Below are 25,833 nucleotides of genomic sequence, written 5' to 3' on the forward strand. Positions count from 1 at the left end.
ATTCTTGTCTGTAGCGATTTTAATAAAAATATGAAAAGCTTCTCATTTGATCGACGGCAGAATTTTATAACTGAATGAACTCGGGTGTGTGATAGAATTATGCCAGCCTTAGTTGCCTGAAAATCAATTTGGCAATCAGAGTGGTTAAGGATATGTGACTGCTATTTTCAGTCAGCTGTTTACCCAGAATAACATTCCCTACAGGCATAGCTACTGGAAAATGGTGCGAATTTCTGAACACCCCTGAGGTAACTGATTAGGAAAATAGAAGAAGCCCAATTTGTTAGATTCAGCAGTTGATATTTGTGCGTCTTCTACGAGGTCAAGGAAAAGAAGGACATTGGCAATTCTTCATGGTGTGTTAAAGTACCTGAATCAGTCCATTAAAAATCAATCCGAGATCAACAAACCCATAATCATGCGCAGCTATTCTGGCCATCTTTAAGCATGGTATTACTATTGAATATGAATGAAACCGAGTATTGTGGCAATCTTTCAGCATAAATGTGACCCATCACAGCAAAACCAGGCGCATGTCGCACAGAAGATGAGCCTAAATGACACCAGGAGATAATGGAAGAAATTGATGTGCTCATATTTCACAATAGGCAGACAATAGAGAAATGAACAAACAGTCCGTCTCAACCTGCCAAGCTCAGAGCGACATGGGCCTGCTTTTGCTGTGACGGGTCACAAATGCACATCTTTGGCAGACAGCCTATTGGCAGAAGCCTTCAATGAAGTTGATACTCATCTGCTCTCTACTTTACCGAGTTCTCCACTACCTTCCTTCGTAATACCTGTGTTAAAATTACTTTGTAGGTTGGCATGCTTTGAATATTTGAGGCATGTTTACTGGCCGATGGAATGTCCTACTCCTTCTTGTACCATGAGGCTGTCGTTTGCAGCAAGGTTGCAGTCACCATTTAATCTGCTGAACAGTGCAGTCTGCTTGACTTTTCCCAGGTCGTTTGCCCAGCGGGACAGGGTAGAGAAAAGACTGGGATCTCCTGGTGCAATATTCTTACACTGAAAAGACAAACATTCTGTGTAATACCTCAGGGTAGATCGAATAATTTTGACAAACTTTCCTTGTCGGATCTTGGCCAAATACCATACTGTTCAGAAGTAATACCCCAAGCCCTTGATTTATGCAATATGTTATTCTACAAACCCATGTATTTCTTACAAAGTCTGGCTGCAACTTCACAAGAGTAGTAGAGATCCTGCTCTGTTTTTCAGATATGACTTACTTTTGACCAGAACTGTAGGTCATTCAGTTTCTGCTGATTGTTCATTCCCTGCATGAAGTGATCGACTGTAGGTGAATCTGATTTCATGAGGCTTGAGTAAGATATGGCATATCATGTCTCAAATCTTGAGCTCTTGTGGAAATAGTGAAATGAAATGCAAACACTAATCGCTGGTCAAGTCCTGATTGGCCATGTGTTGCCGCTGTCTGAATCTACATTCAGGGTACGCTTTTTCAGCTCAAACAGTTGTGCTGTGTCCAACATAAAATTTTGTACAGTGAGATCTTAGTTCCAACGTTATACCAAAAAAAAGGTTTTCCCATCTTTCAAAACTTGGCATTTTTGTGTACTAGGAATGTTGAAGTTGGCCTTGCTGCTCATGATGCATCATTCAAACACATATTCATACATGTGCTATGCTCCCCAATGAATATATCAGTAATGACATAAATGCCGGTAAAGGGGTGACATGACTACATCTTAAGAAAAGAACTGGATAAAGATTTCTTCTTGTTCCTTGCAATGGAAAATACAACAAGTGATATGATTGAGGAATATAGCTGTAGCTCTAGCTGTAGCATAGTAAACATGAGCATCTGTTGTATGATATGAGTTATGATGCGACTCACGGCACGCCATTATTTCCCTCTGTTTATCCTTGTTATCCATTTACCACAACAATATTTTTCTTGCATTTTTTCTGCGTTGTATCACGGCACGATCCAGATAATCTGTAACTAACTTATCATTCCGTGGAAGTTCTTCCTACTATCAGAATGTTGGCGCTGCATACTATACCAGAGGTTCCCCGATGTTAATAAACAATTGGTTAGCCGATTATGTAAGGACAATTCAATTCTACCAGTCAGTCAGTGGAACGAAACCTTAATCGAGATTTGCCAAATTATTTTGTTGTTGGTATTGAGCCCTGAGATAGTTATGAACACAGATCTTGGATTTCCATCATCACAGCAGAATAGGGCTGTCTAATCTTTACTTCGATGATGTAAAGGTCGGGTCTTGCTTTGCGTTTCTACTCAATTTGCTGATAAAAACGCAGCCATCAATAGTATAGCTGGGACAGATCTTTTCTCCTCATCTCGAATGTCTCTCATTAAATATTGAAGAAGCCATTACACGGTTTCTATAGTATTAGAGTGCCAGTGTTGGTACCTATTATCACATTTCTCTCTTACCTGCCTCAAGTGGACATGAACTGATCTGAGCGTGCAGGGCTCGGGAGGTGGCTGTCACCGTTGCCATAGTAACAAGACTTCTTTTCAAATACGGATAACTCTCAAGACGAACATCGGCTACTCTGGAATCTCTGATTAGTTTTTCGGTTGATTTGGGTGCTGCATCGATATGCGAGAAATACTTTTCAGTTGTCATAGCTACTTCCTGCAAATTGGACAGTTAGTTTTGGCATATTGTGGCGGATTAGACCTCACAAAACATCGCAGCTGTTCGCTGAATTGGTTAGCTTACTCAATTGAAATGATGTATCAATAAAAAAAGCAGCTTCCCCGATTTATTTTAGGGCGAGAGGTTGTGAGCAAATGGTGTAAAAATAGATTTTAATGTACACTAAGTCCTGAGCTTACGCTGAAGAAGAAGAAGAAGGATTTGGACAATTCTTATGAGGCACCACGTGCATCCGAGTGTAATATTTGAAACAAAAAATTTGGGAAAGCTGAAATACAGGCCACCACTCATGCATGCTATTCTTGATTGAGTTTGGGGGACGTGGCGTCCAGAGGTGGGGATCGATCATCTGCGGATCAATGGTGAGATGACACGAGGTGTACGCTGGTCTCCATCATCTTGTCAAGGCTTTCATGCCATGATCGATGTGACCAGGTATAGATGGAATAGTGTCTGGAGAAATCGATACTATCAAGATCACATTAACCCATACCGATGGTTAAATTAGATCTAACATTTGTCTGAATGTGACCAAATCCACATTACTGTAGTGTGTAAAATGTGGCTCTGTTTGTTTTGCTCAGAAGTTGCCCCCCTGAGATCTGTCTAAAGCAACCATTTAACTTGATGTGAGAATGCAGTGACGGCATGTGACATTTACCCATATCTGTAACAAACATCAAATGAAATATACTTATAAAAAACATTGTGTTATTGAATATAATTTCTTTGTATTTGGCTTATGTGCAGTTTTGAATTTCCAATTTCCTTATCAATTATAAGTTGCCATGGCAGTCATGGATGACTTAACCCATCAGGGAGATGTCAGCTTGTCGCGTTATGGTGATCCTCGTATAATCTCCTGGGTTTTTAACCAAGGGCTGTGCGGATAAGGGGGCAATTAAAGGATCCACCCATGAAATGAGATATAGCCTACTGTATTAACACACAAAGCATTTCAATGTATGAACAGATTTGCATTTTCCAGCAAATGCGACTTCTATCCGATTATTACTTATCTTTGCGGAAGGAAGGAATAGGGCATCTTTTTATATTCCGCGCCAGCATTACACAGAACTCCAGTTCTTTCTTTGGTGATAGATGCTACAGTTGTTATATTGGTTTGATAGGCGCACCTCTGACACCACCTTCATCAATCAAGCTGGTAAGCTTATCTTCCTCAATGAGGGTACACACTGGGGTTTACAGTGACAGGCTGACTGCATACACGGCCCAATCTATCACTATTGACACCACTTTCTTCTGCTCTTGTGTCATTTGTTACCACTATTTCCTCATCTATCTTTGCGATCTCTGCATGTATCTTCTCACTAAGGGAATTTCGCCTGTCAGACTTGTACAGGTTTGTGGTTGTGTATAGTCATGTAATGCAATGAAGCGGTTTGATCGGGTTACTTCTTCTTCAAATGATGAACTCATTCACTCCAATTTTGTTGTTGTTTTTCTAGCCTCTCTTAAAGTACATAGACCTACATCAATTATGACTGCCTCTCCTTGTAAAAAAAATGTAGTAAGCCTAATGAGCAGCCCGTTTGTGGTATCATCATGTAAAGCAGCGATCGTTTCACCATAAGCTGACTGTAATGTGTGCAGAGGGATGACTTTATGAATGTTTATGTAAATCGGAAGAGGATGTTTTGCTACAGACTCGAGTTGTGTTTTGTGAAAGCCAATGTGGTCAATGGAACATTCCCGATAGCTACTGCAAGCTGACTACTCACCTGCATTAACTCAGAAAAGAAATTTAAGAGCGTGTTTCATTTATCTTCTCCCGCTGAATGGAATTCTTTGGCTTGCTTGGAACTTCTGAGTTTCATGTTGAATGCGGCTACCATTCCAGGATCGCTGGCGGTATTTTGTGTCAGCTAGATTGCTGCCTGTTTTCATGGGTGTAAGCTACTGATTGGTGGTTAATAATGTAGATGATGATTTATGATACAGTTTGGCCCCCAGCCATCTCTTTGAGTTATGCTCTGCTTTGTGTGATCTATGATTCTTGGCAGTTGCGCTTACCCTGCCGAGAAATCGTATAATTCTATTTTAACTGTTCCCGAGTTGCTAAAGTACAAATGACTTGATTTTACTTCCTGCTGCTTCAGAATCTCTGCAATCCCAATATAAGGAAACCCTAGCCTCTATCGAGTTTTGATATTGGTAGAGTGTATATACCTTTGTATCATATTGTTTCCATCATGGCCTAAGGAATTTTCCCAAATGCCAAGCTGTGTACGCCTGCCTCTTGTTCTGTTCATCCCAGTAAAGTTTGTACTATCTGGTGGCACAGTTACTGAGCATCATCATTCTCCCCTTTACCCATGTCTTTTATCCTCTCTTGAATTACAGACCCTCGAGTTGCCATTTTCCCTGGGTTTATGAGCTCCGGATACCCGTTGGGAAAATAAAGTGAATTCACATCCGATGTTAGAGTGATGCTGAAAAATGTGGCTTGGCTTATAAAAAAGCATCTGAATGGCGAAGATACCTTTACTGTTGAGGTAAACCTGAAATTAGATTGGGAACTGCGGGGAAAAAATCCTACGGATGAATTTGAATGGCTGCGCCATTGTTGAGATGACTATTGAAGTCGGATGGCATCTTCCATTACGACATGAGCCGATTTGAATAATACTGAAATAAATTGATAGCTACTGCGGTGTGATATGATCTTGCATCAAATGATCAATTTAGCTTATTCAAAAATAGGATGCATTTGCGTGGAATACTTTAAGTAGATGACTATGGCGCACATTTACTCGGATTGAACTGCGACCTTGTGGATCATGCGGAGGCAGATAAGATGTCAAATGGATATATCGCGACTTGGTGATCTCGATAATCTTTTTAATTTTCCATTGGCGATTAGTTGATGGTGAACGTCTAAGCTGGAGATTAGGTTTAGAGTTAAATTTTTGGCCCTTCCCCAAATATTTGAATATAAGTCCTGGTGTCTTTTAGCAGCTGTGGCTACGGTTTTAGCAGTGAATCATACAGGCCCCGTTTGTCAATCATGTACCGGTTGATATACGAGAGCCATTTGTTGGCTAATCCTTCTTGCTAATCTTAAAAATTAATGGGAACTGTCTCATGGAAGATGATTATCAAATTAACCCACAGAATTTCAAATGGTGATAGTAACGTATTTGACATTTCTTAGACAATTAATAAGCAAATTATTGCTTTTTCCGTTGAAGGTGAGATACACTATCTGAAAAATAAAGAAATCTGTCTGTTAAAAGTAGAGTTTCTCTTTTCAGAAGATATCATTTATTGTCCTCAATTAAAGCCAAACACAAGAAATATGAATAAATGAATATGAATAAAATGAATAACAACTATGTCACAGACGTGTGTTAAGTGAGACAGCTAATTTCACAATCCAAACATCGTGAATGGGCCTCAAGTAGCAGTGAATTGATCCGAGTGGCTCTTGAATGATGGCTTTTATACATAACCGAACGTATCGCTCCCTCCACAGTGAAGGAGTTCAAAAAGCCAGCCACAGCACTGCAATGTTAATTTTGTAAGTTTCATGGTATCTTATGTATCAGATTCCTCTGCTCCAGTGAAATTGAGAATGTATTTTAGGAAGTGTTTTATGTTGGTCTGATGTTCGTTGTGGGATTTTTGTGCAATTTTTGTGGGTCACTGTAAACTGTATGTTGGAATTGCTTTCTTGTGCAGTTACTGATTAATGGTGGGTCACTGTAAACTGTATGTTGGGATTGCTTTCTTGTGCAGTTACTGATTGATGGTGGGTCACTGTAAACTGTATGTTGGGATTGCTTTCTTGTGCAGTTACTGATTGATGATGGGTCACTGTAAACTGTATGTTGGGATTGCTTTCTTGTGCAGTTACTGATTGATGGTGGGTCATTGTAAACTGTATGTTGGGATTGCTTTCTTGTGCAGTTACTGATTGATGGTGGGTCACTGTTAACTTTATGTTGGGATTGAAGTAGCATACCCATGGGATGCAAGATATAAATTTTTGGTTACACACTAAGCCTATGTTTTAGTTCTATTAACATAGATGATAAAAGCAAATGAATTGGTATAAATCTTGCTTACCTTGTGATTGCAAAATGAGACTAAATGATGATTATATGGTCAGAATTGGATTCTCTGTTTGCCTAGTCATTGTGCGAAGGTGGGTTATGAGGAGCACTCAAGTACTTATAAGGATAATGAGGTGGTCTCCCACCACCAGGGGAAATCCACTGGCTAGATTACTGGAGTACTACTGCAATAGACAAGTGATAGGGCCAAGCAGAACAGGAGACACTGCAGAGTAATTACCTTTGGTAGACTACAATAATGCATGATAGTCTAGTGTTCTTATTTGGGGTGTGATGACTATCATGCCCTAAGTGAAGCTCCAGATTGCAAAAAGCTGTCTTTTGTGACAACATTTGGGGGCAGAGTTAAAATGCTTTTAGCATGTCAAATTAGGTGATCACATCACGTGATAAAAAAGTTCCGACAGAAAGTCATTGCACAGCCCAATAAAAGGCAAAAAGCGATTCAGAGAATTTGAAAGAACTGCTTTAATTTGATAAATTCATGATCGGTTTTATCAGTCTGAGTGAAAAAAGTTACTCTAAATGGGAAAAGAGTTAAGGAAATCCAGCTGAGAATAAGGAAGCTTGTGCTTGAATGTCAGGCATGTAGTGCTTTTCTGATTGGTATCAAGCATATTAGGACATAATCTACAGTTAATGTACAGAACTTGAAGTCTTGTTGACTTGACATGAACTCGTTGTAAATACGTTGACAATTGGATATTGCATGCAATGAGGAAATACTAGATTTGAAGAGTGCGTTCTGATATCCATCATTGTACGATTTGAACAGCTGCGTGCAAAAGGACAGCCTCAGTTCCATTAGACATACAATGGACAGCATGCATTTTGCGTGATGGCATTCCATGGCATACCGTTGATAAAGGGTACTGACTTCTTGCCAGTCTTTGAAAGTAAATGAAGACATGGAAGGCTTCTGTCTTTGGTTTCAGAATCTAGAAAAAGATTATAACCATTTTTAGCAAAACCCGCATTATTTGTGGAGTGATAACCATGCAGGCATCTTCTGCAAGTTTCATATCTGTTCAAGGAGTACAAGAGTCTGATGCATTTTATGCTAATCAAAAGCTGATGATGGAAAGTTTTGAGTGGGCCGCATTGATTTTAGTGGGCGTAATGAAGGTATATAACTTGAATGTATCCCAGCTGTGACTCCTGTGTGATGAAGCGTTTATTCTCGCTGTAATTCGCAGATATGTAAGAAATGTTGGCTGCATTATGTGGTAATATTCAGAAATAAAATGCACTGCTCAAATGTCACCATCTGCTGTTGCCTGAAGATGGCTGATAACGCTGCATAAAGATAAGTTTTTATAGTGAAAGGTTTCAGTGCCGTCTGCTACCATTGGAAACATGATTCAAGGCAACATTTTACCCAAAACTGAACTTCCAGCTTGTTTTCTATGGAGTGTGTGCTGAAGGATTTCTGACCCTCTAGGCCGTAGATTGGCCTAACTTATCAATCAAAGGAATCTCTGCAATCACCAAAGCCGGCTGGCCATTTTCTATCCATTGCAATTAAGCCAACCCACTTGCCTAATATTTGTGTTGCCAATTTTTTCAGGAGGGCGGCTAAAAACTGTTGACTTGGTACCAGTTGTTTTAGGATCCAAAGTTAGTTTCCCCAACAAAATTCAGTGCAACTCGTACTACTGTTAGTTTTTTTCTTGGGAACTGAATTGTGAAGATTGTTTTGAAGAAATAGTATTTTTCGTCATGTTTATGTTGGGCAATAGACATTGTATTGGTGATATGTGTGAGTCAAGATTTGATAAATTGGCAAAAAATGATGCTTTACCTATAGCTCTTTCCATTTGATTCTCTCGAAAAAAGATATCCTCATTCGCAGATAGGTTTGGTTTCTTTTCGAATGTGTATATAGGTGAAATGTAGCGTGGTGATAAGACATGCAGGAATAATGCTGCCAAGCTGCACCATTAATCATAACTCCACTTTAGGCTCTTTGGGAAGTATCTGGCAGTGTTTTTTGGATGGACCACAAACCAAGTGGTGATCAGGTCACTTCAATGTTGATGAGGAAAACTTGGTAAATGTTGGCCAATCGTTTTGTGTTCAGTTGAAATAAATGGTACTGCCACCTGGCCTGAAATGAAGGAACTAATTACCCATCGTCTTGTGGGAAATAGTATCCAAGTTGAGAAAGAGGGGTCGGAGAGAATTCAACACAAGCCTTGATGTAAATCAAGCTTTCTGATTGGATAATGTAGATTTGATAGCCAGGTATTGACCAATCACATAGTCATTTCCCGTTCTTGCTGGACAGTCATTGGACTTGCAGACTTTCGCCTCCCAGGTTGTGACGATAATTCAAACCACTCTGCTTCCTCTGGTGGGACAATTACTCATGAATCCTGACCATTCCAAGTCTGTATGATTGAGGCATCTTCTCAGTATGTTCTGATCTTTACTATTACATGTAGTTTCTTGTTCTGTACATCATGTTTACTAGTTATGCACAGTTTTGCACAGGTTCTAGACATTACTGCCAGCTCTGGCAGCTGTCTTGAGTGTGTAGTAAACTCTCAAACAGCTGATAGTATTCAGATACGTTGTCCCTAGGCAAACCCAAGGTATGGTATTGCACATTACATTAGCCGTCAGCCACATAATTGTAGTAAATATTTCATGGTTAACATCATGGTAAGTTTCAAGAATACTTCTCTGGAAGCAGTTGAAGGTTGGGTGTATTTTTCCAGGATGTTTTGGTTCTGTTGATAATGAATTAGGAGGAAGTCTGACAGAAACATTTTGAGCACTGTTTGTGAGAAATTGGCCTTCATCTGTAGACCGCTGAGATATGAGGATATGGCTAAGCAGAAAAAACGTCTCAATCTCAAATAGAAATGTCCTTCACTCTCAAATAAATGAGACATACATGTAAGTCTAACTCTAGTCACCTGTCAAGTTGATATATTTTGGACTTCTCAATGAGCTATCCCATGTTGGTGCTCCAAGATCATCATCCTGTTGATATTCTAGTAAATCATATCACTAATTATCATAAATAGCTTTGAAAGGATGTAAACATTTATAAATAACTGAGGCCTTAGAATTGCTGCTGAATAGGTTTAGAATAGTGATGTTTTTGTCTTGGAGTGCCTTCAAACAATATGTTACTGATTATCACTTGTATTTTGTGATATTGGTGATTCTCGAGTCAAACTTTTTAGATAAAGTTGACAACTTCCATCAGAGAAGAATTTGTTCTGACATGTGTGTGAAGAAGTCGATCGACAGTGCCCTCTGTGAGAAACTTGTATACTTCCTTCACTTTCCCAGTCTGTCCTTTAATATGATGAATATAACCACAAGACCTATATTTTCTATTTGCTAGGGAATTTATTGTTAACAAGTGACAAATGTGTGGAATTGCAATGCCCAGAAATCGGTGCAAGGTTTTGCATTTTCAGCATTTTTCCCTATTAGTTGCACAATTTCTCATTGAGTGACCAATGTCTTAATCCTTCTCGCTCTACTCATTGCAGGTTTTGGCTTTGTGACATTTCAAGATGAAGACAGTGCGGACAAGGCCTGTGAAGTCCACTTCCACGAGATCAATAGTAGAATGGTGAGAAAACGTTCATCAAGTGTCTCAATAACTAATATGGTACATCCTAATTTTACACACAAAGTGAATGAATTCACTGGTGCCTTGTCCAAGTGAAAACTGAACAAAGAACAGATCCGAGTCATACCTTACTTAGGTCTATTTCAACCAAGTTGGCATCAATCATCTGTGCATTCCTTGCAGGAATCCATACATGCACAAACATTTAATGCCGGCTTGAAAATGAAACAGACTTTTTCACCCATTTGTTACAAACTTTTAGTTTTTCATCCTAACTGAATTGAGAAAGTGTGTACACCGGAACTAAGTACAGTCAACCTTGATTCAGTTAGGTTGAAAGCACTTTCCACTGAACAGAGAGGCGCCATCTTTTGGCAACAGTTGAATTGCATTTGGAGGTATGGTATGATTCAGTGTGGATGGCTCTGTCATCTCCTGCTGTTCCCAAGCTTCAGTCCACTCTTTCAAGGTATCTGAATTCTGTGGCTTTTCCTACTGCTAATACTTTCAACCAAGTTGCTTTCCCTTCACGTCCCTTTCTCAGCCCTCATAGAACATGTGACTAGGTTCTTGCTCATACCATCTGTGTCCAAAGAAAATGTCTCACAATAATTTGCTTGGCTTTAAGTGAAAATGCAGAACACTGTCATCTTATTGGGTGCAGTTTCTTTGGACATGAACAGTAGCTGACTTTACACTTCTTGCACTCAACATAGGCCGCACACCGTCTAGTGACGGTGGTGATTCAAATTGATATTCCGTGGTTACAGACCATGATATGTCTGATGGAATCTTTTGTCAACATATTTTTAAAGAGGTCGAAGGCACTCCTTTGAGTTTCTAGGCCCCTCAATTTCACCAGCAACAATGCTTGTTTAAATAAATGGTGTTATCATCGAAAAATGCACCAATTCACAGAAACAAATGGAAGTGGGGCCACAGAAATTTAGGGGTATACAGTATCAATTTGAATCGCCATCATGCCAGCAATGCATCTAACATGCTCACGAAGTAGATATAACCAAACAGAGAGATTACAAGTCATTATATTGCCTAATCTAGCTGTAACAATTATTTGTGTAGTTGTAATGCATTTCGTCATGCCATCAGCATTTTTAGAACATCACATTTTTAAATGTTCGTAATCTGTATATAGAGCTGATGAATCTCAGTAGAACATCGCTTAATCTATCATTTGTAGAATTTTACAGTGAAACCTCATTTCGACTTAATCCCAATATCAGTCCTTTGTATAATATCATATTGGTGTTACTCACACCCTATTTGATTTGTACATATTTGTTACATTCATGTTATGAGAAAATATCAATAATGCTAAGAAAATTGATTGGAAATCTAGAGTTCAAATGAGGCGGCACTGTAAATTCTGCCAAATATAGCTGTAATTGTTAATTTTGAGAAGTAAAGTGTACCTTACATGTTTAGCTCTATAATTTGCAAGATATTGCTTATTCCATGGCACTGTGTTAGGAATGTCTAAATGTAGCCTTGTTAAGTCCTCTTAGGAAAGTCTTGTTTAGGATGTCTCTGGTGATTCAGGACTCTCCACTCTCCACTTCCTCCCTGACTGTTTCTGCAAGCCATGTCCTCCCTGCTTTGATGGAAGATATTCCTCCTTAATTGTCTCTTAGATTGTCTTGCTAGTTAGTGCATGATAATTGCTCCATATGTATGTAAATGAGGGATGTAATTGACTGTCAGTTATTTGAGGCTGCGGCCAATTTCATATCTAGCTGGTTTAGATTGTACTGGGTCCTTCATGTGGCAGTAATAGCCAACCTCAGATGCAACACTACAAACCAAATACCACTACCTTAAATCATATAATGAAGTTGGTAAAACTATTTTGATATGGTGTCCTGGAAACATCTACAAAGAATCTTGCACCTTTTTATGATGGGAAAAGGGGCTCTGCCTGGTCAGCATTCTTGATGGAAACTGCAATCAGCTTGATGAACCATGTCTTGAATAACCATGCCCCAGGAGGGGATTTCCATGAATAAGACGTCGCTCAGCCTATGCTTTCTCCAAAGTATGCTGTTGCATGAAATGACCATTCCAGAGTTGAAAAGAATAATGGTTGCCCTCAAACAAAAATAGCCCATCTTCAGATCTCCTCACTGTTGTGTCATCCTTTAATTTTGAAATTTATAAAAAATGTCTGCCATCCGTGTTAGAAATTTGATTGATGATGATGGAGATTGGTAGCCTTATCATGGTCATATTTGCAACCTGTTCTACCATCAAACATCCTGCGTAATATTCCTCAATGAATTCGAAGATTAACAAACATGAAAGTTCATTCGTGTGTGAAGAATTGTGGGATATGGTCCACATCTCCCATGGAGATCTGTTGTCTGCGTATGACACGGCAAATCATAGCCTCGTCTGTCATTGTGGGCACTATGAAGCCGGTGGTGTGATAAGACAGTGGCAAGGAATGATGTGACAGGGCTTTGGGAAGGGAACTTGTCTCGACTATGACATGTCTGAATGAGCAGATGGATAAAATCTTGGTCGCCTAGATGGCTTGATGGGGTGAAAAGTAAAACTAAGACAAGGCAAAAAATTGATTGGCATTAATCAGAAACCATTGCGATACGCATAATTAGTGAAAGTGAACAATTCTATATCTTGTCTGTTTCAATTGGATTGGTGTCTTTCAAAAAGCATTTTCTTCCTATACATAGACAACAATTCTTGTAAGAGGAGTTACTTGAAATAGAAAAAACAACAATGTGATTCATTATCTCCACTTATCAGTCTCGCACTTCAAAATATAAAAACAAGTCCTTGAGGGCGAGGTCAACTGTGTTCGATCTGTTTGTTCTTTCAAGAGGGTTCTGAAGTGCCATTTTGTGAGCATACTTTTCATGACGGAATTGCTATGTTTCTCTGCTGAGGTTTTTCATGTGCGGTTTATTGCGATGGACTGAGTTACAGCTGAGAGAAGTACACATGGGGAGATTTCTGCCATGGTTTGAATTCGGCAGTTATTGAATCACAAATAGGCATATCATCATGTGATTTGAGAGCTGAGAGGTATGCCTGGAATCGTCATAAATGAGTGCTCAGTGCACATTAATGTCACATGTTATGACATAGAATTTTGATTACTGATTACTTCATTTTTATAGCCTTACGAGGACGATGCCATTAAGAGAAGGTGTGAACAACTCCTGCTACAGGAAAAAATGGTTGAAATTTATCAGAAATCCTAGAGCTGAGATTGACCATAAATTGTCCTTGTATTTTCGGAAAATGACATCTCGCTTGGGAGTTCTGGCATGGCCCCAGCATGCCTTACTATTAGTCTAATGGGAGACTCGGGTTGCAGAAACATGAATGGGCTTCAGTGTTATGGTAGTGTATCTCATCAGAATCTAGTCATCTGCTATAAATATAGGAAGTATGTGCATCCCTGCCTATAGTAGTACCATATTAGAACCTCATTTGCAATCATTTTACTCAGAAACTAGTCACACTTTCTTCAGGAAAAGCCCAAGTCCCCTCCCCAGTAGTTAGTCTCAAGTGCTGCCATCTCTTTCAGCTTTTCCTTGTCTTCCTCGATGTTAACTCTCCCTTTCTTTATCAGGTTGAGGCAAAGAAGGCACAACCCAAGGAGGTGATGAATGCACAAAATGCTGTGCGAGGTAAGCATAGTCTTCTAAGAAAAGTGTATTTGTGGTGTTTTGACAGCCAATTTGATATCTGGCAACTGATTGGACCAACAGTAACATCCTTTGCACAGCTTTCCCTGGCCACCTAATTAATGTGTCTTTTAAATGTTACGCTCCACCATGGAATGCACAATCTGTTGTCCTTGAAACCAAACAGGTATTGAAGACTCCTAAAAACTTTGTGTTGTGCAAATACATGGATGATTGTGCTGACGGGGTATCAGTTTTGTGACGTATTTCTGTCTGCGCAGTGGCCTGCATGAGAGATCTTCCTTGATAACCTGGGAGTTTATCTCCTTGATCCCTTTGGACACAGTTGATTGCCTTGAGGATAACTGCTTGCTTACTCAGGGTGCTCTTGGATGAAACTTTCATGGTTACCATGGTTTACGTTAGAATAAATCTGACTCCTCAACAATTATGAACGATGATAAGTGCCTGAACTGGAAGGGACTTACGCCATGGGTACATATGCACTTTTGAAGGGACACTTCCATTTCAAAGTGATGAACCCTATTTGTTGCCTTGGACACAAATGGACTGGCCTGGCTGTGTCACTGTGACATTTTGAGAAAGGTGTATTATTCTAAATGAGGGCCTACCTGGATGTTTTAGTTCTTTTTTACCAAAATTTGAATTTAAAGAAGAATAAATTTCCCCGTGTGCGTCAAGCCTCGTGCCTGTTTCCATGGTTCCTATACTCAACATTAGTCAAGAGTCGCCTGTTCTTTCAGTTACACTGACCAAAGACCCCCCCCCCCAAGCACATTTCACCCATGAAATTACAACAAATCATCCTAAAAAACAAGGAAATAGAATATCCCCTCTGAGAAGCGCTGCATGAACGCACTAGTTTCTGGGATATCAATGGAATTCCGAAGCTCGGTAATGCCAGCCACTTGAACAATGGTAGCTGCAGTCAAGTATCCCCTCGCCATATCTTCTATTTGACTTCATCATTGTTGTCGTTAGTATTTTACGTTCAACCCCTAATGTTTCGTCATCTGCTTAAAGTATACCCTTGGCACTTTGATGTACTGTTTCATGAAGAGCTTTTACCTTTTTTCCAAAAGTTAAAAAAGATTTCCTGAGAATAATCAAGTTTTGGGGGAAAAAATCACGAATTCTTCCTTCATTTTTTACGCAATTCTGCGAATTCCTGATGTTGTATGTCTGCACTCAAGTGGCTAATCTTGCATGTACTGTATTCATTTGAATTTGCAGTTGGATAAAAAAAGGACGAAAAACCTATCTGATATTGTCTGATAAAATAAAAATTTGCGCCCAGACCTGAGCGGTGCGTGAGTCGCTAAGGTAAGATGGGTAACTGTCAATGGAAAGTAGACTTAAATGTAGCTTACTGTTGTAGAGGAGCCTTCCAGATACATTCACTTAAACGTAAGCGCCATACAAAACCAGTAACAGTGACATTTATGAGAGTGTGATTTATTAGCTTCTAACGAGGGAATGTCTAGGACACAACGGTGCAGTGCCGTGAGATGATGTTGGTTGTCGTCAAATGAATGTTGCAAATATGATATGTCACATCTCAAAAGCAGAGTACGCCATTTCCAAAATGTCTGAACTTGGCAACGTTGTCTTAGAATGTAATAATAACAAGTCACTGAGATTCTGTCTTCAAAGGAAGGCCAGCCAGGAAACTCAATTTATCTCTCCTACCAATATCATTGAATAAATATTGGTTCTATGTACTGTCATATTGGGATCAAACACATGAGGTGACATGGCTGGAGGTGCTGGCTTGGTGAATCATTGCTAAAGTCCAATGAGTGGGCACAGTGAACTATCCTATCTCTTCTTCACCTTATATTCTGAATTTTGTGATGATATAGTGAGATATACCCTAGAGCAATTAGAAGTATAAATAGTGTTGCAATAATGATTCAAGATTCCGGCGGCCATATTAGCAGCCATCTTGTTTTTACTGACCGCCAAAGTCTATAATGCTGTCAGTGTGTTCCTTTACCCCTAAAACTAGGGTGTATTTAGGATATGAAAAGATTGTCCTATTCCTTGTCATTGTCACTGTGTGCATCTTCGTATGGCCCATCTATTATATCCTAGTTGATGAATACAGTACATAACTGATAGATATCTAGAAGTAGCATTTTAGCTCTGGATTGTAATACTAGAGAAGCACTTCAGTTCAAATGTGTTCTTCCTTTTACCTCTGGATGTTCTCTCTGTGTTTTACTTACCCTTTTGGTTTGGGTTATTTCTATTCATAATAATAAAAAACCCTTAAATGTGTCTTTGTTTCAATTGATATAGTTATTTTTTCTTTATTGACCTTCGTTTTTCCAATGTGCTTTTGATAGTTCAACTCATGGTTCCTCTCCTGTGAGAGACTATGATGAGAGACTATGACTATGGTGAGAGAAAGAAGGAATGTTGTACATGTGACAGTCTCATGGATCCTTGTTCTAGCCATCGTGTATCAATCACCAATCCTTCTTATGGTGGTTTATGATTGCACAATGTAATTACTGCCCCATTTGACCATGGACTGAACCTCTCTGTCCAAGGCATCCACCACAGCATTCTTGCCACAAAACCAGACAGCGTTGTTAGTTCAAGAATCAAATCTGCTGTTGATGAGATTTGATGAATTTAGTCTAGAATAGCTTTCCTGTTAGCCGACAACAAACCTATTAGATAGGTAGCCTAGCCTGATGCTAAATAATTCTGACAGTTATTTTCACAATATAAGAAAAGTTGCTGTTTATTCAAGTCAGTGTGAAAATTAAAAAAGAGAGATAGGCACTTCTTGTAGTTTGCTTCATGTGAAGGGGTGAGTCACTATAAACTGCTAGGTAGATCTATTCAGTGGTATACCTGCAATGAAGGTACAACATAAGTGTTCATTTTTACCCCAGAGCTGGCTTGCTTTTTCATGTGAAGACTTTACCCCAGGCCAGTTCACTTATAAAGTCTAGAAAGAAGCCTAATTTGGGGTGATTATCCTTTCACATGAGAAGACTATGCACTACAGGCGATGATTATTTCCTTGGAGATTGTCTGGACACTACTACCCTCATCTAGGAATGACCAAGGTTTTTTCCCCTCGCACATCTGCATCGTTACTTTGTTTGTTCCAGGTGTCACATCCAAGGTCCCTGACGAAATTCCCCGGCCCACGTTCCAACATTTGTCATGTTTTTCTTTACAGATGTGGCAGGGTTCGTGCCAGGGATCTTTCCAGGATTCCCTGCGGCGGCAGCAGCAGCGTATAGCGCATATGGCCGGCCATTACATGGATACCCCGCAATTCACTATTTCCCAGGTAGGTGCCAAGATATCCAATTCTGACTGTCCTCTGTAGTTGATAGGGTAGTCTTCAACTGCAGTCATGCAATTACTAATGGTCAAATCCATCGGGATGCCTGAGTGTATTTCAACTGCATGTTTGACATCTGGAGGACTGAAGTGATGAACTTTTTGATATGCTAGTTGTGCATTCCTAAAGCAACAGTACACCCTTTTCAAGAGAGGTTTCTTTTGAATTGTCGCTCGTTTGCGGGACGCACCGCAACTCATGCTGTGATCATGATTACCGGTCGCTGTGATTGAAATGGATCATTTGCGGAACAGGAGACAGTCTTCCTTCACTTATAAAAAAATATGAGAGCTGGAATTGGTGATCTTGGCAAAAAACGTGATAAAAGGTTTAAAAAAGAGTCCTCCATGTGTTAAGATTGCTTTCAGTGTTACTGTTAGGTACCTGAAGGGGGGCATGTTTGCGCCCTTTGTGCGAGCATGCTGGTGTCTCTCCTATCAACTCCTTCCTATCAAAGGACAGCTTTGTGAGACCAGGACTGATTAGTATCACATCACCCGTTGTGTTTGTTATGTAATTTGCAGTGTGCAGATGCATCTTTCATCCATAAACATTTCATACCGGTGTTGGGAAACGCTTTCAATTGAGGGTGTTGTATGGTTATGTCATTTGATGTGGACAGTATAGGCACATCACATATTGTCTAATGACTTGCTATTAATCCACTCTAATGTGTAAAGCTAATCTTTTAAATGTACATGTATGTTGTTTAGTGGTGTCGGGTTATTGTAACTGCAGGCAGTATCAAATTATGTTAGGGGGATGCATTCAAAACAACATTTAGGCCAGAAACTCCAACATGTGAAAAGAAGTTTACCTCATACCTATGAAGGCAATAAGTTTTTTATGAAAGGATTTGTTTAAGTGAACAGCAGAAGCACCACACCTCATTGACATGGAATGAGTTGAGCAGGAACAGAATGTTGAAAACGTGATTGCCCTATGCAGCTGATTGAAGCAATCACGGCAAGAAATCCTTTCACCAAGCTGACATGGATATCTAATTAAAAGCGTGCCCGTGGAGGAACCTATTGCTGCTATTGATCGAAAAATGTATTAACGGGAAACAGAGATAAAACACGCGCCAAGAATAAATTCAATATTCCAAGATATGTCCAGTGAAGATTAGTAATCTGTTTTGGATAACCACAGTTCTGATAGAGGTGCTTACTGTGTTGAGGGAATCACAACCGTCGATAGAACTGAAAAAGTCAAATGAAGATTTGTCGTGTTAATTGAATATCTGCATATCTTCTTCATGGCGAGAGAATTTCTTTTCTAAGCTTACCACCTTACTGATACTGCCTGTAGTTTCTAGTATTTAAAGCAAAGTATGTAAAATCTCGCCAAATCTTTTCACTGATAAAACATTGGTAACATGTTCAATTCTATAGGCAGTTTAGGCAATTAATATTCTAACATGTTCATCTGCTTGCGTGGAATCGTGTTTAGGTTAATATTGCTGACATTCCTTCTAAGAACTCTCCGCGTTATGTTCTTTGGGACTTTCAGTTTCAACATAACTTAAATGTGGTTTGACACAAGCCAATTGTTTGTGTTTCATGTTCATGCCTGAAGGGCTCATGCATAAAGGACACTCACAACTTGACAGATTTGTTCTGCATTTCGAGAGCAGAAAGACATTGGACACCTCACTTTGTCAACTTTGCAGACACACGTTCGTCAGTGATGCAGAGTCGATTCAAAAGATTTTGCCTGGTTGACTTGTGGCAGCTGTGTGGGTGAACATCCCCTCATTGGCGTCTGTTCATGAGCGTGATGGCTATTTCACCACCCACCATGGTGTCGAAAATGCCTCTGGTCTAACGAGATATGGCCGATCTCGTCTAATTATAGATTTGCATATCTTGTCTTTCCTGTTAATTAGTGTACTTTATGGATGGTCCCTGACGACCACTGTATGATTAATCCTCATCGGTGTCCACTGAATGCTACTCACTGCAATCATGAATGCATATGAAAATGATGTTGACATCCCACTAATGAGGAACTTTATCACCGGTAGGCGATAGAAGTTGGCAGTCCAATACACAGTAGATTTCCAACCCATGTCAATTTTATCCATAATAGGTCGTGTATTGTGTTAGGACCTCTGGCTACTGTCACCTCTTGGCAATGATATTGCTCATTGTGTCCGTTTGTTTTGGATATAAAGCATCTTTAAAGCTCTGAGGGTTGATATCATTAGATGTTTCGGGCACTTTTGTGAAGTATCTATGCAAAATGTAGCATTTTCATGAATAACACCCCTCATTGGTGAGAGAAAACGTTGACATGGAAAGGACGAATTTTGATTTCCTTTCCATGTCAACGTTTTCTTGCACCAGTGAATACCAAGCTAGTCTGAGGCTTAGTCAACAGAAGTGAAGAAAACCTCCTACTTTTGCACACATACTCATGAATAACGACCCGTCTCCAGTGATTGCTTTGAGAGAATGGTAACTGTACTAGGCATAGCAAACTGGTCCACTGTGTGAATGGATGCAATGTTCGTGGCAGAAGCTTGTAGTGGTACCAAATTCATTTGCTCTATAACCTTGTACCTTCCTAGGGCTTGCTGCTTTAGGCCCCTTGACTCAGGGGGCTTCTGGTATGTCTCGCCTGTCTGGACGGTCAGCTGCTGTGCAACGTGGGCTGACTGCTCTGGGCCCGGGAGCGGCGTCTGGTAAGCACTCGACGTGTATGCTTCCCCCTCACTCAGTTGAAATGCGCTGTTCTATATGTGTGTGTGTCGACGGTCCTGGTTGCTATGCTTAGTTACATGTAGTTACCCGATAGTGTGGTTCAGTGTTCCTCTCTCCGTTGATTTGATGGAATGATTTTGTTTTGAAAAACTTGTGGAAATCGAAGTTTAATTATTTCTCTGTGACAAACATAATGAAAGTTTTCGATATCTTATCTTGCCTTTCATAGTTTCGATACTCAAATTCTTAAAATTTTGGGCGAGTTTGATCATACAGGAAAGCCATTAAGCATTGACATGGTAAAATACTACTGATGAACGCGAGAAGAACACTGGAGGTTTCTTTTGCGGTGTGCCTCGTTAACATGGCTGCTACTGTTGTTTGATTGGTCAGGTGGTGCTATAGTTGTATGTCCATTCTGTGAGCACTTGCGTATAGGCCAAGCACTGCAGGTCTTTTCAGATGAATCGCGATGTCAACTCATGCTGCTGTCAAGAGTTCTAAAATGTCGTGGTCCAAAAAGTGCTTTTGCAAATTTCATTTATTTCATAATATCACCTATTTGTATGTAATGATCTATGTTTTGTTCTCAGTTGTGGAACTGGAAAAACATAAAATGTTGATGTAGTTCTGCCCCTTCCCACTAGATGGTACTCCTAAGGGGTCGTAGATGTGGCCTGCACACCCTCCGTGGTTGCATGACTGGTATACTGCACGACACACTCCAACATGCTTGTAGACTTTAGAGTGCTTGGTATTTATTGCATGCTAATTGGAATTCAGGGAGAAAAGTATTAGTGAGTGGTAGATGTAGTTTAGATGTGAAATCATGTACGCAGAGCCCAGCACCGGTCAAGGAGAGAAAGCCATCTCGACCTGTGTTTGGCTCTGTCATTAGGAGAGAGAAGAGCCGAACGTGCAGTATGCGGTCTGCTACCAGGGAAGCCAAGTTATGGCTTGAACCACGCTTCTTACCACGTTGCTGGGCTAGAGTAGGAGGGGGCGGTGGTAAGACACGTGAGTTTTCATAGCCATCCTCGATGCACCAATCCTGCGGCAAAGCACACCCAACAAAATCAGCAGCAGCCATGTGAAGTGACCATTTTTCATTTTCTGAACCATCCTGGCTACTTACATTTGACTAATGAATGTGCATGTTCGTTTGAATGATAGGCTTCCCTGGGTATGCGAGTCCCTACATCCAACAAGCGACGACCACCCCTGGTGCAGAGCAATGCAGACAGCCCTCAGCCGCCTACTACCCAGCCGATTACTTATCCCAGGCTGCGGGCGCTCACTGCAATGCGGTCACTGCTGCGGGCATGGCTACTGCAGTTGCGAGAAGTGAGCCATCACCCATGCCAACAATGCAAACGTCACAACGCACTGCAGCAGGTATTGGTAAATGTCCTTTTTGTAAATTTGACTTGTGCAGTTTGACATGTCTGGGACTACGTCCGAGACGTGTGATTTTAAACACGGGCTCTGTAGAGGAATAAATCTAATGTGTTGCTTTAGGTTGTACTGAGTGGTAGTGTATATAATATCTGTATAACTAGGTGGCTAGTATTTAGTTTTAGAACATATTGGTGCATTTAGAAGGAGGTGTGTCATCTCGGCGATGTCTCTAGCATGGTGCGATGGAGACGTAGCTAGTCTGCTACCATTAGTCTTATCACTCATTCTATACACCTTTTCTCACGACAAAGATGCCCTACTTGATTTCAGGCTGGTCACACTCAAACGTTCGGCATGTCGGCAATTTCAATTGGTAAAAAGATCGGTAAGACGAAAACGGACCCCATTTTGGAAATCTTTACGATAAACACCATAAAAGGTCAGGTATCTTGTTGTTATACCTCCTATAGTATAGCACTAGTGACTAGTGTTTGCAGAGAATTGTACTGAGATGACATATGTCCTTTTGAATGCCCCATGTTTTGTACATAATCCTTTAGCCAGGGCTGCCTGATAGTTGCCACTTGGTTAGGCTTAATGCTTCTACCTCACCAATTCCAGTGCTTAATTTAGGTACATTTTTAGGTCCAACATTTTCTCAGCGAATTTCTTGACATCAGTTGTTTTTGCCCTATATACATTTTCGATAACTGTTGACAATTTTTCACGGACTATCCCTGATGATGTTGTTGTTGTTGTTTCGCAAATAGAGAAATTCAGGGTTTCCTCTGTCTTGGAAACAACTCTTAAGTCATGGCAGTGACTTTTATTCTGAATAAGGAGCGTGTACAGGTCCTTGAGGACTACATAAAGCCCAGCTTCACATTTAAAGAGGTTCAGTCATCTGGATGGTAGAGAGTACTACTGCTCTGTTGACCAAGTGGTTGAAAGTGCAAATCCTTTCAGAGTGACTTGCTATTTCACATAAGATTATGCTGTACTTGCGGCTGCTCACCGAGTCCCTTGTATGCCAAAGTGCATTGATTTACCATTTGTTGCAAAAGTAATAGATAAAACACTGGAGCTTATTTCAAAATTTAAAGTCTATGCCTTTCCAACTGAGATTGTAAAGCATAGAATGCCAACTGAACCAGGCATGACCACATCAAGCAACTTATCTTGGGACTACTTCATCACATTACCAAGCGAGGATGCCAATCTTTGGACACCAGAATCATGACAGACAAACAGTAGTAGTGAGAATTGTCAACAGTTAGAAAAAGATTATAGGGTTGAAAGACAATAAGCTGAGAAAATTGTAAAAACAAGAATTATTCTTGGAATCTCTTAGAACAAGTTGAGAGCCTCCCTGAGTACACGGTTTCACTGTTTTTATTTCTAGATCAAGCACAACAACAACAACAAATGTTACTCAGACAATCAGCTATGGAAGATTCGCTCCGGCAGCCCTGTGCTTACATGTGTGAGTTTTTTCCGTCATGTCCTCATAGAGAAGTAGCGCCACCCACTTCCATCTAAAATGACATCCTAGTTTAACCAAAAACACCTGACGTGTATTCTTAAATGAGATAAACTTAGATATAAACTTAGATAAACCTTAACTTCTTATGAACCTTTAAAAAACATCCAAAACCAAAGTCATATCACCAAAATCTTATTCAATTTCGTTGAATATTACGAGTTGCGATTTTGAAATACTGAATGCCTCTAGATCAATGAAATGCTATTGCATTCAACAGTAGTACTCTAGTGAAATGTTCTTTACAGATAAACTCTCTACTTGGATAAATGTCACCAAACTTCAGAACCATTCCTTCCTGTTCTGAGAAAGTCATGTCTAAGATACAAATTAAATTTGAAGTTTATGATGTTACTATTTTCCAATGAATTCCCCACCGTAATTGATTTTACGAAGAAAAAGGAGTTTTGATTGAAATCATTCTGCATTACTGTAGGAAAAAGCAAAATTTATTTTAACCTGTGTTCGCTATAAAGTAGGCTTTTGATAAAAAACAGACACTACAAAATGTCCCTTGATGACAAGAAATAACTTATGTGCTACTGTTCGTTAAACAGGTTTAAAATGTGTGTTGGCCATTGAAGGGAACCAACTGTTGATCTCAGGCCTATGCAGGAGTCAATCCTTCAGAAAACCAGACCTACGAAATCATATTGACAACATCCTAGAATGCAATTTTCGATTTTTTTTCGTAACCATTCTTGTTAGTAGTCTATAGTATAAATAACATGAGCAAATGTGATTGTTGTAGCAAGTAACATGTGACGTAGTGTGCACGCATTTCATAATCTGCTGCTGCACATTTCATTCATTTAGGAAATACACTTTCTCAACTCCCAAGAATTGTCAAAATAGGGAAAAGTGAAGAGGACATTTCCTCTAACAATTCTTTTCAAATAACTACCAAATTTAACACACTCATGGAAAAGTTATTGAAGCCAACATGTGGTTTCCTTTTACAATCCCAAATCACAATTGTCATCCAGTAAATGGCGTCATAGCGCGTAGTCACGCGTAATTTACACGAAACATATAGAGAGATTCGCAACTCGTGCGTACGTCACGCGTTACTGACGCGAAGCAGGACGGAGGTCAATTGTGATTTAGACTGTAGCAAGAATGAATAAAGACTTCATGAATTCTTGCTTATAGTAAGATGCGGTGATCAGTGACCAACTGTATTAAAATGCCCCGTAAAAGTGAAAACGGCTAACGATTGGTGCAATACTGTGCAATATAATATGGGTGGTCAACATTTCTTGTTGTTGAACTGGATCCAGCCAGACTCATCCCCAATCTTACCCTATTCTGACAACATTATTGACGTGATCCCCACTCTTCATTGAAGTGACTTAGAAATATGGTGGTGAAAATTATGCAGTGTGACATATTCCCAAGCAAAGCCTAATAAACCCCAATTATCAGAAAATATGTCAATCCGCGCAACTCTGTAGAAAAATGGACATGATGTGACAGTCTGAAAGAACTCTAGCCCACACCTAGACAGATATTGAAGCTAACCAGATCATTATAGCGTCTAATTTTAGCTAGTTTTCAAGTGTAATATCAATCCTATATTTCATGAGCTAATTTCGCAGGAAAATAGACTGCGGTTTCTATATCACACAGTGATATTCTCAGAAGTGTCCAGGGTTATCTTTTCTTCGGGTGGGGAGGAGGTGCAAAAGAAAGATGAAAATATTTATCGAGAAACTAAACTTTGCTTCTACCAAATAACAATTCATTACATACCATTGTGGTGTTGGTATTTTTCTTATTGAACCTAATGCCGTGTGTGGCAATAAATGAATATGCTCATTTGAACATTTCAGTGATCAACAACTTCCCGCAGGGGTATGGCCCCCCGACCTCCCCCGCTAACAGCCGAGGCTTCCCCCCAGCCAACAGCCCAGGGTCCATAGATATGTACAGCTCCAACTCGGAGAGCATGAACTTTGTGCAGGCTACCAGCCCCCAGCCAACACAGTTCACACATAACCTTACAGTAAGTTCTATTACGACCAATAACTTCTAAAATATCTTGACACTTTTTGCAATACCACAAGTATGAGGATCTTCTAATACAGTTTGAATTTTAGTTTTTTTTCTTCTCAACAACGAGCCAAAGGATCATGACCGCCGTGCAGGTTCAGTACACAGTTTCCTGGGTTTTGAACTTGAAATCTGATTTTGAGACCCGTAAAGTTCCAGGAGAAAAAGACAATATACAGAATAAGTATATATGTGCTCCAAACAAATAGGCGGAACCCATCCCTATCTCTGTTTTATATACCATACTACTAGTTACTAAGGTTTCATTTCATGTCTTCCAGTATTAATTTTGTGACATAATTCACTCGAACCAGAGCCCAAGCCACCACCAATATCTGGCCTCTGGTTGGAGTGAAGCTGTCCTGTTGCTTCCCACCCTATGTGTATGCATGATGAGGATGGCTTGCCTTCTGTTGTCTCTCAGTTTGATAGATGGTTTAGCGCACTGTGTCCCCCCTGGTTTCACTTCAGAATCTTAAAAATGTTTGCTAGGTATACCTTCGGAATTCCCTTTGAAGAATTCATTACAGCAGATTTTCAATTTGCGGTAAATGCTAACCTTGAATTCACTTTGTTAACTAGCTTAAACATTTCTCCATTGGTCCAGTTTGTTTCATTGGTTAGAGGATCCTCAGCTTGAGCATCCTTAGCCAAAATGATAGATCAATGAAGAACATTTAAATGAACAGTTACAGCAGTAGGTCACCCACCT

At 39.9% G+C, this 25,833-nt stretch overlaps 1 protein-coding gene across 14 annotated transcripts in view; it reads left to right on the plus strand.

The window, feature by feature from the left end:
• The window catches only part of LOC135482641 (RNA-binding protein Musashi homolog 2-like), a 163,076-nt gene that overhangs the window by 127,993 nt on the left and 9,250 nt on the right, over window positions 1–25,833 (plus strand). For 4 of the 14 annotated variants that reach the window (XM_064762871.1, XM_064762870.1, XM_064762881.1 and 1 more), the window contains 6 exons: window positions 10,285–10,406; window positions 13,984–14,041; window positions 17,259–17,372; window positions 21,305–21,532; window positions 22,932–23,012; window positions 24,902–25,074. In XM_064762871.1, the coding sequence (XP_064618941.1) occupies window positions 10,285–10,406; window positions 13,984–14,041; window positions 17,259–17,372; window positions 21,305–21,532; window positions 22,932–23,012; window positions 24,902–25,074 (776 nt within the window). Of the gene's footprint in view, window positions 1–10,284; window positions 10,407–13,983; window positions 14,042–17,258; window positions 17,373–19,998; window positions 20,113–21,304; window positions 21,533–22,931; window positions 23,013–24,901; window positions 25,075–25,833 lie in introns of all 14 variants that reach the window. The other 10 variants (XM_064762874.1, XM_064762873.1, XM_064762877.1 and 7 more) reach the window with 9 other exon arrangements.

This window comes from Lineus longissimus, chromosome 2, assembly GCF_910592395.1.
Source record: "Lineus longissimus chromosome 2, tnLinLong1.2, whole genome shotgun sequence".
Taxonomy (NCBI): Eukaryota; Metazoa; Nemertea; class Pilidiophora; order Heteronemertea; family Lineidae; genus Lineus; species Lineus longissimus.